At 38.1% G+C, this 14825-nt stretch overlaps 1 protein-coding gene across 4 annotated transcripts in view; it reads left to right on the top strand.

Annotated features, from left to right (window-relative positions):
* Positions 1 to 14825, top strand: part of gpatch8 (G-patch domain containing 8) — an 87277-nt gene that overhangs the window by 21709 nt on the left and 50743 nt on the right. For 2 of the 4 annotated variants that reach the window (XM_016994526.2, XM_062957089.1), the window contains exon 1: positions 6258 to 12787. Coding sequence is in view for 1 of the 4 variants with exons in the window: in XM_003222606.4 (XP_003222654.2) it covers positions 6173 to 6247 (75 nt within the window). In the remaining 3 variants the exon portion in view is untranslated. The other 2 variants (XM_003222606.4, XM_062957090.1) reach the window with 2 other exon arrangements.

Below are 14825 nucleotides of genomic sequence, written 5' to 3'. Positions count from 1 at the left end.
GGGAGGTAGAAATATTAAATAGAGTAGATTGCCACTACTGCTTACTTGCTTCTGCAGCTTTAGCAGTCTCTACTAATGTTTCATGCTAGACCAGACATAAAAGCATCAAACTGGCATAGTCTGTTTTTGTGAAGGAGGTATGAATTACTAAAAGCATTTGAGCCCTTTTCTTCAGTAGCCCTCTGCCATTTGCACATCTCTTAGGCACTTATTTTGTCACATGCATAGACATTATAAATGTGGTAATACCCAAACTTGTTTGTCTTAGTACTTTGTATTGAACTTCTTGTCTTTTTGATAAATTTTCTGTCAAAAAACAGGAATGATTGCAAATTGCAGTGTTCACCTTTTTTGTTAGCTAGATAATTTGGTGGAAAAGTGAATGTTATAGTCAGGCGCTTGTAGCTTCGGGTTATTTTTGTTTGTCTAGAGCTGAAGCTGTATACATCCTTTGTACCACAATGAATAAATTTTCACAGTGAATTTGCACCAATAAGCAGAAATCATTTTTGTGTTTCATTTATTTGAAATCTTAGATAATTTTTTTTTCATGTAGACCAATTGTCATTTTTGATAGCTAAAAATGGTGACCAGGCCAGCAAAGCCACTGAATTTAATTTAGTAAAGGCCATGCTATTCTCAGTGTGCTTAGTAACTTGTAGTAACTGTTTCGAAACCTTTGGCTACTGTTTCTAGTTGGAGAATATTTGCTCAATGCCCCACCCACTCCTGCTGCCGCCTCTGCAGAACAGTTAGCACCATCAGATTATTTCACAGTTGTCTGATCCCAGTTTTAAAGTGCCTCTGCCAGCCATGTACACAGAGTAAAGATAAGACTCATGTAATGTGCCAGATGTTGTTGGGCTGCAAGTCCTAGCATACATAGCTTGCTTATCCAATTCTGAAGAACATCTGGCAGAGCACATGATTCATGTCTCAAGCACAGAGTTTATCAGTTCTCTGCATTGAACATGCAAAGAGATTATTGCTTTCTGTCACTTTTTTAGCTTTGTTTAAAACATTGTTTTTTTGCTCTTATTTTTCCCATAATTTCTTTTAAATGGCAGCTAATGGAAGAAGAATGAATATACAAGTATCAAGCTGTAATAAAAAGATACTGATGAGTCACCTGTGCTTATGCCAGAACCTTTTTCAGTCTCGGCGATCTTGCATTGTGTTAACTTGCTGGTCTTGGATGAATCTGTAATACATATAAACCTTCCCTTCTGTTGGCCTCTGATTTATTCAGCTATTTCTGCATCCATTGCTTCTTATAGTCTCTCAGTAGGAGATTCTTCATTCTCTGAAATACTGTGCTTTTGTTACATGGTAAGCTTGGTAAAATGTAAAAGTGGTGAGCAATCCCTTTAGGCAGTCAGAATGACAAACCATGCTTATTTCACATACACATGTTCCTCTTAATGATTATTAGCCCACAAATGGGTTATACATTTACATGAAGCCGCTGAGAGAGATTATCCGGAGTTTCGGGGTGAGGTGGCATCTGTACGCAGATGATGTCCAGCTCTGTCACTCCTTTCCACCTGTCACTAAGGAAGCTGTTCAGGTCCTGAACCGGTGTCTGGCCGCTGTGTCGGATTGGATGAGGGCTGACAAATTGAAATTGAATCCAGACAAGACAGAGGTCCTCCTGGTCAGTCGTAGGGCCGAACAGGGAATAGGGTTACAGCATGTGTTTGACGGGGTCGCACTCCCCCTGAAGACACAGGTTCGCAGTCTGGGGGTTCTCCTGGACTCATCGCTGAGCATGGAGCCCCAGGTCTCGGCGGTGGCCAGGGGAGCCTTCGTACAACTAAGACTTGTGCGCCAGCTGTGCCCGTTCCTTGGGAGGTCTGACTTGGCCACGGTAGTCCACGCTCTGGTTACATCCTGTTTGGACTACTGCAATGCTCTCTACGTGGGGTTGCCGCTGAAGACGGCCCGGAAGTTCCAACTAGTACAACGGGGGGCAGCCAGATTAATAACGGGCGGCATACAGGGAGCGTATCACCCCCCTGCTAAGCCAGCTCCACTGGCTGCTGATATGCTACTGAGCCCATTTCAAAGTGCTGGTTTTGACCTATAAAGCCCTAAACGGTTCTGGCCCAATCTACTTGTCCGAACACATCTCCTCCTATGAGCCAGGAAGATCCCTAAGGTCTTCTGGTGAGGCCCTGCTCTCGGTCCCGCCTGCCTCACAAGCGCGGTTGGTGGGAACGAGGGACAGGGCCTTCTCGGTGGTGGCGGCTCCCCGGCTGTGGAACACCCTCCCCAGAGATATACGGCAAGCCCCAACCCTTTTGAGTTTTAGAAAAGCCTTAAAAACATGGCTATGTGCCCAGGCTTTTAACGAATAAATGATAAAGACGACCCAGACTGTTATATGGATAAAGTAGGAGGATATTGGACAAACGGATTTTAAGCATATGTTTTATGTTTTATATTTTATACAGTATTTAACTGGTTGTAATACATTTTTATATGTTGTTTTAATGATGTGTTGGCATCGAATTGTTACCAATTGTACGCCGCCCTGAGTCCCTTCGGGTGAGAAGGGCGGAATAGAAATATTGGAAATAAATAAATCAATAAATAATCAAATTTTAATGTATGTGAAAGTATTGTATTCCAGTAATATAATTTTTAATTAAATTTGTGTTTAATATCCATATGTTTATTTTCAGTATTAATATACCATATTTAATTTTCACCCAAAGGTGCTTACCAATGGCTCTTCATCCTGGCAAAAAGTGCCTAGTGGGATGCTTCATGGTTCTGCCCTTGGCCCAGTGCTATTCAACATCTTTATTCAATGATTTGGAGTTGGACTCTATTCAATTACTTGGATGATGGAAAAGAAGGCATGCTTATCAAATTTGCAGATACGGTAGAGTCTCACTTATCCAAGCTAAACGGGCCGGCAGAAGCTTGGATAAGCGAATATCTTGGATAATAAGGAGGGATTAAGGAAAAGCCTATTAAACATCAAATTAGGTTATGATTTTACAAATTAAGCACCAAAACATCATGTTATACAACAAATTTGAATGAAAAAGCAGTTCAATGCGCAGTAATGTTATGTTGTAATTACTGTATTTACGAATTTAGTACCAAAATATCACGATATATTGAAAACATTGACTACAAAAATGGCTTGGATAATCCAGAAACTTGGATAAGCGAGGCTTGGATAAGTGAGACTCTACTGTAACACCAAATTAGGAGCAATAGCTAATACCTCCGATAGGACTGAAGGAGTCCTGCTTGAACCACTGAAGAGCTTCTACTACTAGTAATAGGCTGATTTGGTAAAGGGTAATTTCCTACATTCTAGCCTTGAGATTAAAGGTTCAAGAAATATCAATTCATCTCCCCTTTGCCTTGGTTTTTTTTCTTAATCCTCCCCCCCCCCAAAAAAAAAATAATAAAAATCTGGATTCTCAAAAAGAGAGGGAGGGAAATGGGATAGGCAGACTGCCAGTATCATTGTTCTTTGTTTCTACAGCACGGACTAATAGCTGCTGACATCATAAATCTGAGAGAAGGAACGTAACGTTGTGGTAAACAGGGATACATGATGGTTGTGGAGCTGTCTTTGTTTCTTCATCTATTCTTAAAGTCAACCACAATTTAAATCTTAGTTATTAGGAAGTTCTTATCTCCCAAGACAGTAACTAATCATCTGTCTTATTAGATCTCAGTGGCACCTGAAACATGCATAATGTAACTTCTTAAAATAGAACTTAGACTGTTCTGATATCCATATCACTTGTTTCATTTCTGAAGTATCGTATCATTCTGTGTCTTAATACAGGCAGTCTCTGAGCTTCGAACAAGATAGCTTTGTTCTTAAGTTGAATTGTATGTAAGTTGAAAGAGGTACATTTTTAAGTGTAACTCTAGCCTTTAAAAAAAAGTTTTGGATAGCAAAAGGGAAGGGTTAACAGTCCTGTAACATTTATTTAGCTGTCTGTCCCTATTCAGAAGATTTCACCTCATTTTCTGTCCCTTTGACAATTGGATTTTGAAAATTATGGATTGTCATGATAAAGTTCCATAGATAATTTCCCTTCCTAGGGGTGGATGGCCTCTCACTTCCTCACCCATGTTTGTAACTAGGAAATGTATGTACGTTGGAGGTTTGTAATCCAGGAATTGCTTGTAGTTTGTATTAGTCTTTGATCCTCAGGCTATCTTTCCCACGTAAACATGTGCTTGATCCTCCTTGTCAAATGATTGAAGGTTCTTAGTAGAGAATACCTGAACCTGGGATTTCCAAGGTTCTGAATAGTAATGCCCCCCCCCCCCCCACTTTCAGATCTTGTCAATAAATTCAGTCTTCTTAAATGTTGAACATTAAGAGGCTCAGGAAGAGACACAAGCTTTTTGCATCACGAATGTTAGGAATTTTGCCACTACTTCACTAGATATAAACCAAGGGATAACAGCTAGTTATTTTGAGAAAAAAGCATGTTGGAAACAATATTGAGAACCTTGGGTACCACACCTCCAGCCACTCACAAAAGACCATTAAATGTACTAGAGCCATCTTCTATTTGTAGCTCGTAGGATGGTTATGAACTAAGAATAGAAACTTAGTAAACTTGGAATACTGTACCTCCAGATATTCCTTTACTTTTTCTCTATGATTCTACAACATTGGTTCCACTAGCCATGAGTGGTGGCATTGTAGAACAAACTTCTGGAGGGTTATAATTGCTCATATCTGTTGAAGAATAAAGAAATGAACCAGAAATAATGAGGTTTTTTTTCTGAAGTTTTCATTATCCATTTTAAGAATGGACTGTCAAATATGAATATGGAGAATAGTCGAATTCAAGGATATTGGTTCTGCCTGGATTCCTCATCTTTAACTTCTATAACCTTTGAGATTGCCCTAGGCATGATCCACATATTTCCCCAAAGTTTTCCTTGTGCAGCACAGATGCTAGAAATCTCATTACCTACTACATCATTTAAAAAACAAACACATACTGATATCCAGAGGACACAAGAGTCTGTTCTTAATGTGAATTGTAATTACACAGATGGCTAGAGCAACTGATTTTTTTAAAAAAAATCTAAGCAGCATGTGTTTTTTGTTTTTTTTAAACTGACATGGAAATTGTTGACGTGATCATACAAACGTTTGAGTCTGCAAACCTCTCCATTTACTACAGGAAGAATAAGCAGAAGCTCACATATTGAAGTAGTAAATTATTCTGCTTTCAGGGACAACTGTTATTGAAATCTCATCTATGTTGAATATATGGTACACCTAGAGTGAACATTACTTCATTTATTTCTCTTTAAGATAGTTAATGTTATGGAGTGATTTTATGTCAGTAGTTTGATCATATAATATTTAATATCAAGCAATACTCTAAAAACTCAAGCAACCTAAAACAGTGGGCAGCCTATTTTTGTTTGCTTATTATTGTTTATTATTAGTATAATAATTGTTTATTATTGTTGTTTATTATAGTGTGTTAGTTTCCTTCATTAACCACTTTTGATGTCTTCACCACACTCTGATGTTACCTGCTCACATATGTTCTGGTTTTCACCTGTAAAATGTAGGAGGGTGTTTAATGATAGGCATAAATACCCTAAAGGTGACAGATCCTGTCTGATCTTAGAAGCTCGGTGGGGTTAGGCCAAGTTAGTACTTTGATATGAGACTGCCACTGAATACTAGGTGCTGTAGGCTATATTTCCGAGAGGAATCTCAGAAAACCATCTCCGGCTATTCCTTGTCTAAGAAAACCAAATGAAATTCATGGGGTCAGCCATAAGGTAACCGGTGAATTGAAGGCACATACACACACAAAGCCAGCAGAAGGAATGATGGCAATGTGATTAGTTCTTACTTGATACTAGTTTAATTATGAAAACTAGCTCAGATGTCTGGGGTAGATTTATACTAAGGATATGGAATAATCTTGGAGATATTTAGAAACATTACTACTGGAAGTAAAAAGGTGAATCTTCCATTATATCAGCGAAATGAAAATAACAAATCTTGACAATGTAGCACTGATATAAAACTACAGCTTGATCAGGTGAGGGAATGGGTTTCTAAATAACTGCAAAACAATGGATTTATGGGTCTTTATCAATTAGAATTGTTTGTGCCCTATGGAAGAAGTAATGCTTGATTTTTCTCTTGCAGGGTAATCACTTTGATCAATATGAGGAAGGCCATCTGGAGATTGAACAAGCATCTTTAGACAAGCCTATAGAATCGGTAAGCAGTCACTTTTCACTTTCAAGCCCCCAGCAGGCCAGAGAGTGCTCACCTGTTCTTTGGAAGTTCCACAAGTCAGATCATATTTTTAGAAGAAGAAAAACTGAAGGGTGTGTGATAATATATTTGGATGTATCCTATTATTTTTAAAGTGAGGCAAGTCACTATCTCATCTAAGAAGTTCTTTTAAACAACAGATAGGAACATCTATTTAATTCTTGTTAAAAGATCCTTTATAGAAGCTCATGTTAACAAATGCTGAATACAACTTCTTTTGAGTATATAGATTTGGTGGATAATTAGTGGTAAAATATATTTGATCCTCTTTAGTTGAAATTTTCCTTGGCCCAGGGATGAAAAATGCAGAACAAAAATGTTAGCATTTGGAACACACACACACAGGATTTTTTTTCAAAGTTGCCGTTAGCAGTTGTAAAGGGACAAAAAGGGAAGAGTTACATTTTGCTCACTTGCCCATTTGCATTTCAAGCATGTCAGCTTTCCTTGAGATACATCTATGCTTGTTCTGTCCCAAATAGAGTAGAGGTATTTCTATAGCCAAAACATGTCTTTGAGATTCAGCATCATGTATTTGTATTGACTGTAATCTCACTGGAGTAGTAGTTGAAAAGGAAATGAAATAGATACTTAAAAGTGTTTTGGAGAAGGCTATGGAAATGAAAACAAAACATGGAGAGGTTGAGCATTTTCAGGACAAAACATGGGTTGAGAAAGTATGTGTGGCATGCACAGTTCCCAAGATAATTTTGAGATCCCCAATGGTGTGCAGTGTCTTTATCTGAAAAAGGACCCCTCCTCTCCTCCAGTATTAGTGTGGAAGGAGCAATTTTGCTATGTTTTGATCCCCCAGACTGTTTTAGGTTCAGGGGAATTTTTTTTAGTAAAACCTATCAAGAGAGTACTGTGGGGGACATTTTAAGGACAAAATCTGGAGAGGTAGTGCAGCCTTCCATAAGGGGGGCAGTGAACCCACCAATCCACACCTGGATCGGTAGATATATTTAACCTTTAAACATGTCCTGTTTTGTTCTGTCTTTGGAATTGTATGCCACATCCTTCCTTGGCCTGTACTCTTGAGCATTCATAGCGTTCCCTGCCCTTCTGATTTCCTGTTCTTGTAAGCACTCTTTGAGCCATGTTGGTCCTGCCAACGTCTCATAATATCCTTGCAGTTTTCACTATAGCCAAGCTGATGACATCTGTACTACTATAAGAAAGCTTGGCATTTATTGTTGGCATTTTGCACTATGGTCTCCAACATGCACAGTGACCCTTAAAGTAACATACACTCTCCTTGCACAAAGCTGAGTGAATCCAACACCAAGAGACTGCATGCAGTCCTGCTGTATTGTTAAGTTATCACTACATCCAAATTCAGTAAGTGTATCTGTGGGCTAGTACTTTAGTATCACATGCAAAGCAGCTTCAGTGGTTCCTAAAATCTTCTTAAAGAGTCTTGTAACTTACGGATTCCTTAAAATAGTGTACCTTTCTCTCTTTGTACTGCTGTTGAAAAGTCAGCATGCATAAGCTTGCCTTTAGGGGAGATAGATGGGGTATGGGCCTTAGTCAGGTGATAATACTGGAATTACATGAGAAGGTGCTGTCAATACTAGCAATAGTTCTGTCCAGTCAGTGGTAGCAATAGTTCTATCCAGTTATCTTGAGATTGTCAAGCATTTTCCATAACACATTCTCCTTTGGCCATTGTTAGAGAAATACCCACTGCACTTCTCATCTCAACACAAAAGTCAGTGTTCCATCATTGGGCTACATAGCTTGCCCTGCTCAGCAGTAGTCTCAGCTGTGAAGTTAATCCGGTCCTGTTAATGTTTGGATTTGAGACTACTGACTGTAGACTGTTCCCAGTACCATTGCATTTGTGAATGCTTTTAAAGAACTCTAGCATTAGGAAAAAAGCAATATATAAACATATATTTGCTTTCCTGTGTAGTAGATTGGTGTTTGTGTGTGCGTATTTGTGTGTGTGTTGAGCTGTTCTCAGAAATTTACACAACTTGGGGTGTTCGACATTTTTTCTTCCACAGCAGTTGGCCCAAATTAGCTAAGCAGCCATGACCTGGTTTGTATTTGCACGGTCTGCATTTATAATTTCTTTTCTAGGGTTTCCTCTCCTTCTCCTCTCCCCTCTCCATCTCTTATTTCTGTTCTTCTGGTCCAGTGAACACTGCATTCAATATCTACTGTCTTATTGTGCTGGCATGATGCTAGAATTAGGCATGGCGGTCATTGATGACACATGAAATAATGCTGCAGAGGGGGTGGGAAGGACAAGAGTGATGCAGCTGCACTTAACTCTGCTGAATTATTCAGTCTTGTTTGTGCACATACATAGAGAGACATACAGACACACTCCAATTGAAATGCAAAGCCAGTTGCCCTCTGTGCAAATGTCATGGAATAGGTAGCATGAGGCAGTACTGGAGACATTGGTACCAGGACGGTTGTCTCAGATTTGCAGCAGCCCTACTTGTTGTGTCATGAGCTAGAGCTCTGTCCCTTTACATAGCCAAAAATAGGAAGGTCCCATTTAAAGGTTGCCTTGTTGAGGTGTGATCAATGTGTACAGCAGCTATGTAAGACCCAACATTTTGATTCACATTCACAAATTTGTAGTTTAAGTTCAGAACTCTCCCTTCCATGAATAGAGATTTTTACAAGCAATATGCAGTCTATTTAGTGTGCAAAATGCTTTATCCTTGATGAAGCTTTGTTTATTTTTTTTTGCCACAACCTGGACTTCTTGTTCTCATAATTAGTTGGATCCAATTTAGCTTATTAAAGCTTAATTATCTTTCAAATGAATTGGGGAAGCTGTTTGGATCTGGAAAAGCCACATAAATTTTAGTAGGAACTTAATCTGGATCCAGTCCATTATCCTTGGATTTTCTCTGATACGAGAGCTTAGTTAAGAAATAGGAAGTAGGGCAACAATTATATAATCTTTATACTTCCCTAGTCTAAAAGCATTGCAGAGTGCATCTTAAGCTAATTTTCTGAATATTTCAGCTACAGTTAACCATTTGACCAGATTGAAAAGACAGCCAAATGACTGACCAGAGACTATTCAGGTTTTTTTTTGGGAGGTGGGTGCTTTTAGTATTAGCTTTATTAGAGCATGAAAGAAGATTTTGCCTTTACTGTACTTTGCTTTGGTTAATGTGTACTTTGTAGCTGTATCTTGTATATTTTTTCAGCCAATAACTTCAGTTCTTTCAAAAAAAAATTTTTTTCTACTTATTTATTTCAACCCCATCTTTCTCCATCCCTGAGAGTCAAGGCTTCTTACAAAAGTTACTAAAGATACAGTTAAAAGTATACATTGTACAAAAGTTAAAATACAAGTAAGCTATCAATGAAATTGAATGCAACTAAAAGCATGCTCATTTCAAAGAAAAATAGCAGATGTGTAGTTGTATGTCCCTTGTAACCCGTCCCATTTTTGGAAGCAGCAGGTAAGGTATACCCAGATTCAGGGCTAACATTTGAGGCAGCAAAATACATGATGGCCAGTGTTATCAGTACAGAATGGAATTTGGGCATCATGAAATAGTACACCATGGTTAGTTGGCCAGTGTACTGAGCCCAGTTGCAAAAGAACACATTAAAACTTGCAAATGCATTAAGAGGTCAATCACTTTTAAAGAAGAAATAAGAAGGGAATTCTTAAACCACTCATAGTTCTAACCTAGTAACCATGCATACAATTACCTGTGGATTTATATTATTTTATAATAGTGACTTTTTGAAAACATGCTTTTATAATGTAACCCAGTACATAGTTTCTCAGAAATAAGCCACCACTCAATGTAGTGGGACCTGCTCCCAGGAAAACATGTACTGGGTTTTCTATTTTAGTGCTAGGGTATTGATTAGGAAGTTAAATGGAATCTCAACAACCGGACAATGTTTTGGAGAGTTTGTTTCTTTAAGCCTGGAGAGAACAGCTGTAAGCTGATTTGTGATCTAAATATCAGCCAAAGTAAAATCTTTTAAAAGGCCTAGTGTTAAAAACTTCTCTGATTGCAGTTCTATATTTCATAGTTGTTGGAAAATTAGGACATAAAGCATTTCTACCCACCTTCAGAAAACAATATAACACCAAATACTGCCTTTTATTTTTCAATGCTGAAAGATAGTTTTCTTTCTTTCCAACAGCAAATAAAATCCAATTTTGAACTGGAAATGTAAAGTGGATTTATCACAAGGGCTTAACAGTAGTAAGTAAAGCCTTCTAAAACATAAGTGGCTTTAAGTTTCTAAAAAGCTGTTGTGATCTCTTGGATCTAGAAGCTATATAAAGCCCAAGGGGAAGCATAGATGGAAACCTTTTTAGGGAATGGCTTTGCTTGGGAAAATAGTTGAATTCACGAAGTAGCTCTGCAGCATTATCTTTTGGAGGGGATCCTAACTTGTATTGCTACAACATAGAGCTTGAAGGTGGATGGTAAAGGCTGGTTGGGAGTCTACAGATCACAACACTGTTAAAGAACACAAGATAGTTTCCATTTTTTCTTTAGCAGCTGGTGTCCATACGAGGAAGGTCAGCTTCTTCTGCTCAACTGGGGATATCTCCCCTCCCCTCTTGTGGTTTAATTCAAGCTTTCGTTTAAACCTCTTCCCCTTCCCAGCTACTATATCCTGTGTATATGACAAGGTATCTAGTCTGAAGTTCGGAAACTGAATCATGGCTGCAATTCTGGTAACGAGTGAATTCCTCATGAGCCACATACAGGACTTAAAGAGTCCCTATGACATTATCCATCTGCCAAAACTCTTTCCTTTTAACAGTTATTTCACAGAGGAAATGAATTATTCCATATTCATTAGACCTTTGCATTTCTGGGATCTTGACCCATCTCTAGATTTTTCAGGCTAGCTTTGGAAGTTAGATTCCCATTCTCTTGTGTGATGTAAATTACTTTGGCCTCCCTTAGAAGGTAGGTTGAATTAAACAAAAATAGCAGTTCACATGTAAAGTTCCCAAACAAACCAAGCATTAGAAAACACCCTTTCTGAAAAAGTGTTTGGGATGTAAAGATATGAATGTTAGATTTAGGTCTTGTCCAGATGAGAGATGACAGTGAAACCGATACGTTACTGGGAATAGAGCTGCAGAGTCCACACCTTGCTCAGGAACAGCCCAACTTGGAAACCTGTTAAGGATGAGGCAGCACCATGCAACTGCTTTGACTTACTAATTTGTGAACTTAAACCTAATTATTTCAGGATCTGCCAATAACTGTTTAATGGGAGAGGGCTGCAGAGATGGATCCAAGTAGACCATTCTTAAAGAAGAGGGCAGATTCACTCTTTATATTTTTAAAGTGCCTTGAATATGGCAGACAAATTAATTTGGGTCAGTCCAGGCTCCTGAGGGCCAGGGAGAAAAAGAAGAGGTAATCATCAATCACTAAGGCGACTTAGTTTTTGCCACGTTGCTTCTCTATTGATCTGTGGACTCCCTTTTATCCAAAACATGTAACTTGACAGGGCTGCCAATTTGCCATTTAGCAGCAGCCCAGAAGTTGCCAAGCACTATAAATACTGTGCTTTCCAGAGGCGCTGAATGATGTAGCACTACTCTTGGGCTTTTCTCTCTTGTCTTCATTGTGTCATACGCAGTAAGCTCAGGTTCTTGTTTCGGGAATCTCTTCCTCCCTCCCTCCCTTTTAGTTCCTTTTTGCCTCCTCTTTTGCATGGGATCACTCTCTGTAGCACCTAGTCTTCCAGCTTATGGATTCCTTGATGCACAGTCAGCATTCCTTATGGAGCCACTCAAGAGATGACAACACTTTCTCTCAGTCATTTTGGTTGGGCTATGGACCAGTTTAACCTGGATTGTGTATTTGCAAGTTATTTCATCGTTTCTCATCCCTCAAATTGTTGCCAGACTCCCACTCAGGGTATGTTACCTTAAGGAAGTCTTAACAAAACAGCCATATACCCTCAGCCTTTCCTATGGAAACTATTGTATTTTATTTTTGCTCTGGGCCCTTCCAGACAGGCCCTATATTGTGGGATCAAATCCTGGGATACAGGACCTGTCTGGAAGGGCCCTCTGAATGTGCATTCTATCTAGTGAAGAGCTGCATGAAACCCAAAAGTCTCTGTGTTATTTTGTAATCATGGGATTACAGGCTGGAAGCTGTTGCTTTAATATGAAAACTGTTTCACACAAAGTCTCTTAAGTGGCTTGGTAAGTCTGCTAATGTGTATAACCATCCTCAGTTTTTTCTCTTTCCCATGCCCCCTTCTAATGTTTGTTTCTCCTCCCCCTTTCACTATGTCAGCCACAACACTCTTAAACTCCCAGCTGGTCTTGTATTTATTTTATGCTTTCATTCTTCTTTAATAAGTACATTACTTGCAAGCAGTGAATTGAAAACAAAGCAAACGAATTGAAAAAAACAAACAAATTATCATTAGTCGGTTGGACAGTTTCTTACTTTGTGTTACATTTAACTGTTCTTTTGACAGCCCAGTTTTTAAAGCCAGGTTCGTATGGAAATGCTTTCACTCCACCTGCACCGCTTTTGGAAATAGCATAACGGCTTCATTTGTCTGTTTCTTTTTTAGTGCATTCATAACACAACACACTTAGCACAGTGTCTCATCTGGGTTGTAATCATTTCCTTTTGGAGGAGTGGGGGCACAAAGGCAGCTGTTTTCTGCCAGACTTTCTGCTCAACCATACTTTAATGGACTAAAAGTTGCTGCATTTTCAATATTGACTTAACAGTTTTGATATTATATTGCAGCATTTTATTGCATATTTCACTTTTATAGAATGACAACAAGCTTTCTATTAACCGTTAGCACAGTAAAAGTATAGTCCTACACATCTCTGTTCAGAAGTTTTAGTCAGAAATGTTCCCTAAACTGTGTGGCTGAGCCCTTTTTCTGTAGGTTAGTTCTGTCACTGCTCAGTAACCCAAATTTAGGGTCATCGGTGATTTATAAAGAAATAAGTTATTTACAGAGATAAAAATTAATAATTACTTTTTCAGAAATTTAAATGTTAACTTTTATGTAATTTATCACTTTTTGTTCCTTGTCAAAAAGCTAACTACTGTATTGAAAATATATTTCTTTCTTTAACAATAAGTTGCTCTTTTTTCTAAAAGTTTGAGCCACAGGCCTCAAAGTCTGTGGAAATGGAATAAACAATTCAAAAAGAAAGCTTTCTAGCCACTGAGGTGGCTAAGACAACAGAACAAATAACTCAGAGAAGTGAAGAGAGGGGTTATTATTTGGCACTACAAAGTATGATAGTAAGTTCAAAGGCAGTTTTCAGTTTCCAGACAGCTAACCTATTCTTAAACTTGATTTTTTTTCTTGCACCAATTGATTTCTCAAGATTACGCAATGTTCTAAGATACAGAATATACAACATAAGAGTTGATGCTGGTTTTTGGAGGGAAGAGGAAAAGCAACAAATAGTTTCAAGAACAAATAAGTATATATTCTTTAGCTTCAGTGCCACTATTAATAGTACTATTTTTGCATTGTTCTTTTCCATTTAAATTCCAGGTTTGATCCAGGACAGGTTAAGGGCACTTAAAAATACCATACATATAAAAAGTTAATTCCTAGGCCTGCTCATTTAAAGTCTGAACCAAATGCAGTTACTTTCTTTGGATTCAAACCATCATCTTTTGTAAGGTATTGCTTCTTTTTAAGAACGCTATCCACCAAAACTTCCCCCAACTATATAAAATAACATTTGACAATGTGACAATTAATTAATGCATTTATACAACAATTTTGGTTTTCTACTACATGTTTTTTCATGAACCAGGTTTTCAGTCACAAAGGTTAGCATAAATAAAATTTGGCCAAATCATAGTAACTGGTCTTTTTTGGCCCATTTTTACAGGTTCCTGTATTGTTCAGTTTAAGTTTGTATTCTCGGAACTGTACCACTTTATTCACAACCTCATTTTCCAAATGGTGCATGAGAAAAAACATTTTTGTAGAATGGGAAACATTTTAAAAATATCTGTGATCTGCCTAAAGAACATAATATAGAAGCTGTTCCCTCAGCCCATGCAATCTTACTGAACAAAGGCATATCCCCAGACATTTTTGCCAGATACACGATTAATATACTTCCCTAAGTGCATTGTTTGACAACCCAGTGAATGTCTAAAATAAGCAATATTTTATGGAACTGACTCAAAGAAGTGTCAGCTGCTATAATGTAGTGTATTTCAACTCAGGCTTTTCCCCTTAGTACTTCTGATGTAATAAAAATGCTATTTGTGCTTTTAATTTTATTGCCTTAATCTTAAAAATCAGTTAGATGTCACATTTCAAAAGATACTTTTAATGAATAACAGCCATTTATCAATACAGTTTTCAAAACTGTATATAAATCATTTAAATAGTGAACCCTTATTTTTTCTTGTTAGTTAGTTCAGTGTAAATGATAAGCTAAACTTCCCTAATCTGGTAACTTCCATATGCATTGGAGTACAATTTCCCCTTCCCCCTAGCCAGTATGTTTATTAACGAACCATAGATTTGAACTAGG

Source organism: Anolis carolinensis, chromosome 6, assembly GCF_035594765.1.
Source record: "Anolis carolinensis isolate JA03-04 chromosome 6, rAnoCar3.1.pri, whole genome shotgun sequence".
NCBI classification, from domain to species: domain Eukaryota; kingdom Metazoa; phylum Chordata; class Lepidosauria; order Squamata; family Dactyloidae; genus Anolis; species Anolis carolinensis.
This window is presented reverse-complemented; position numbering and strand designations above follow the sequence as displayed.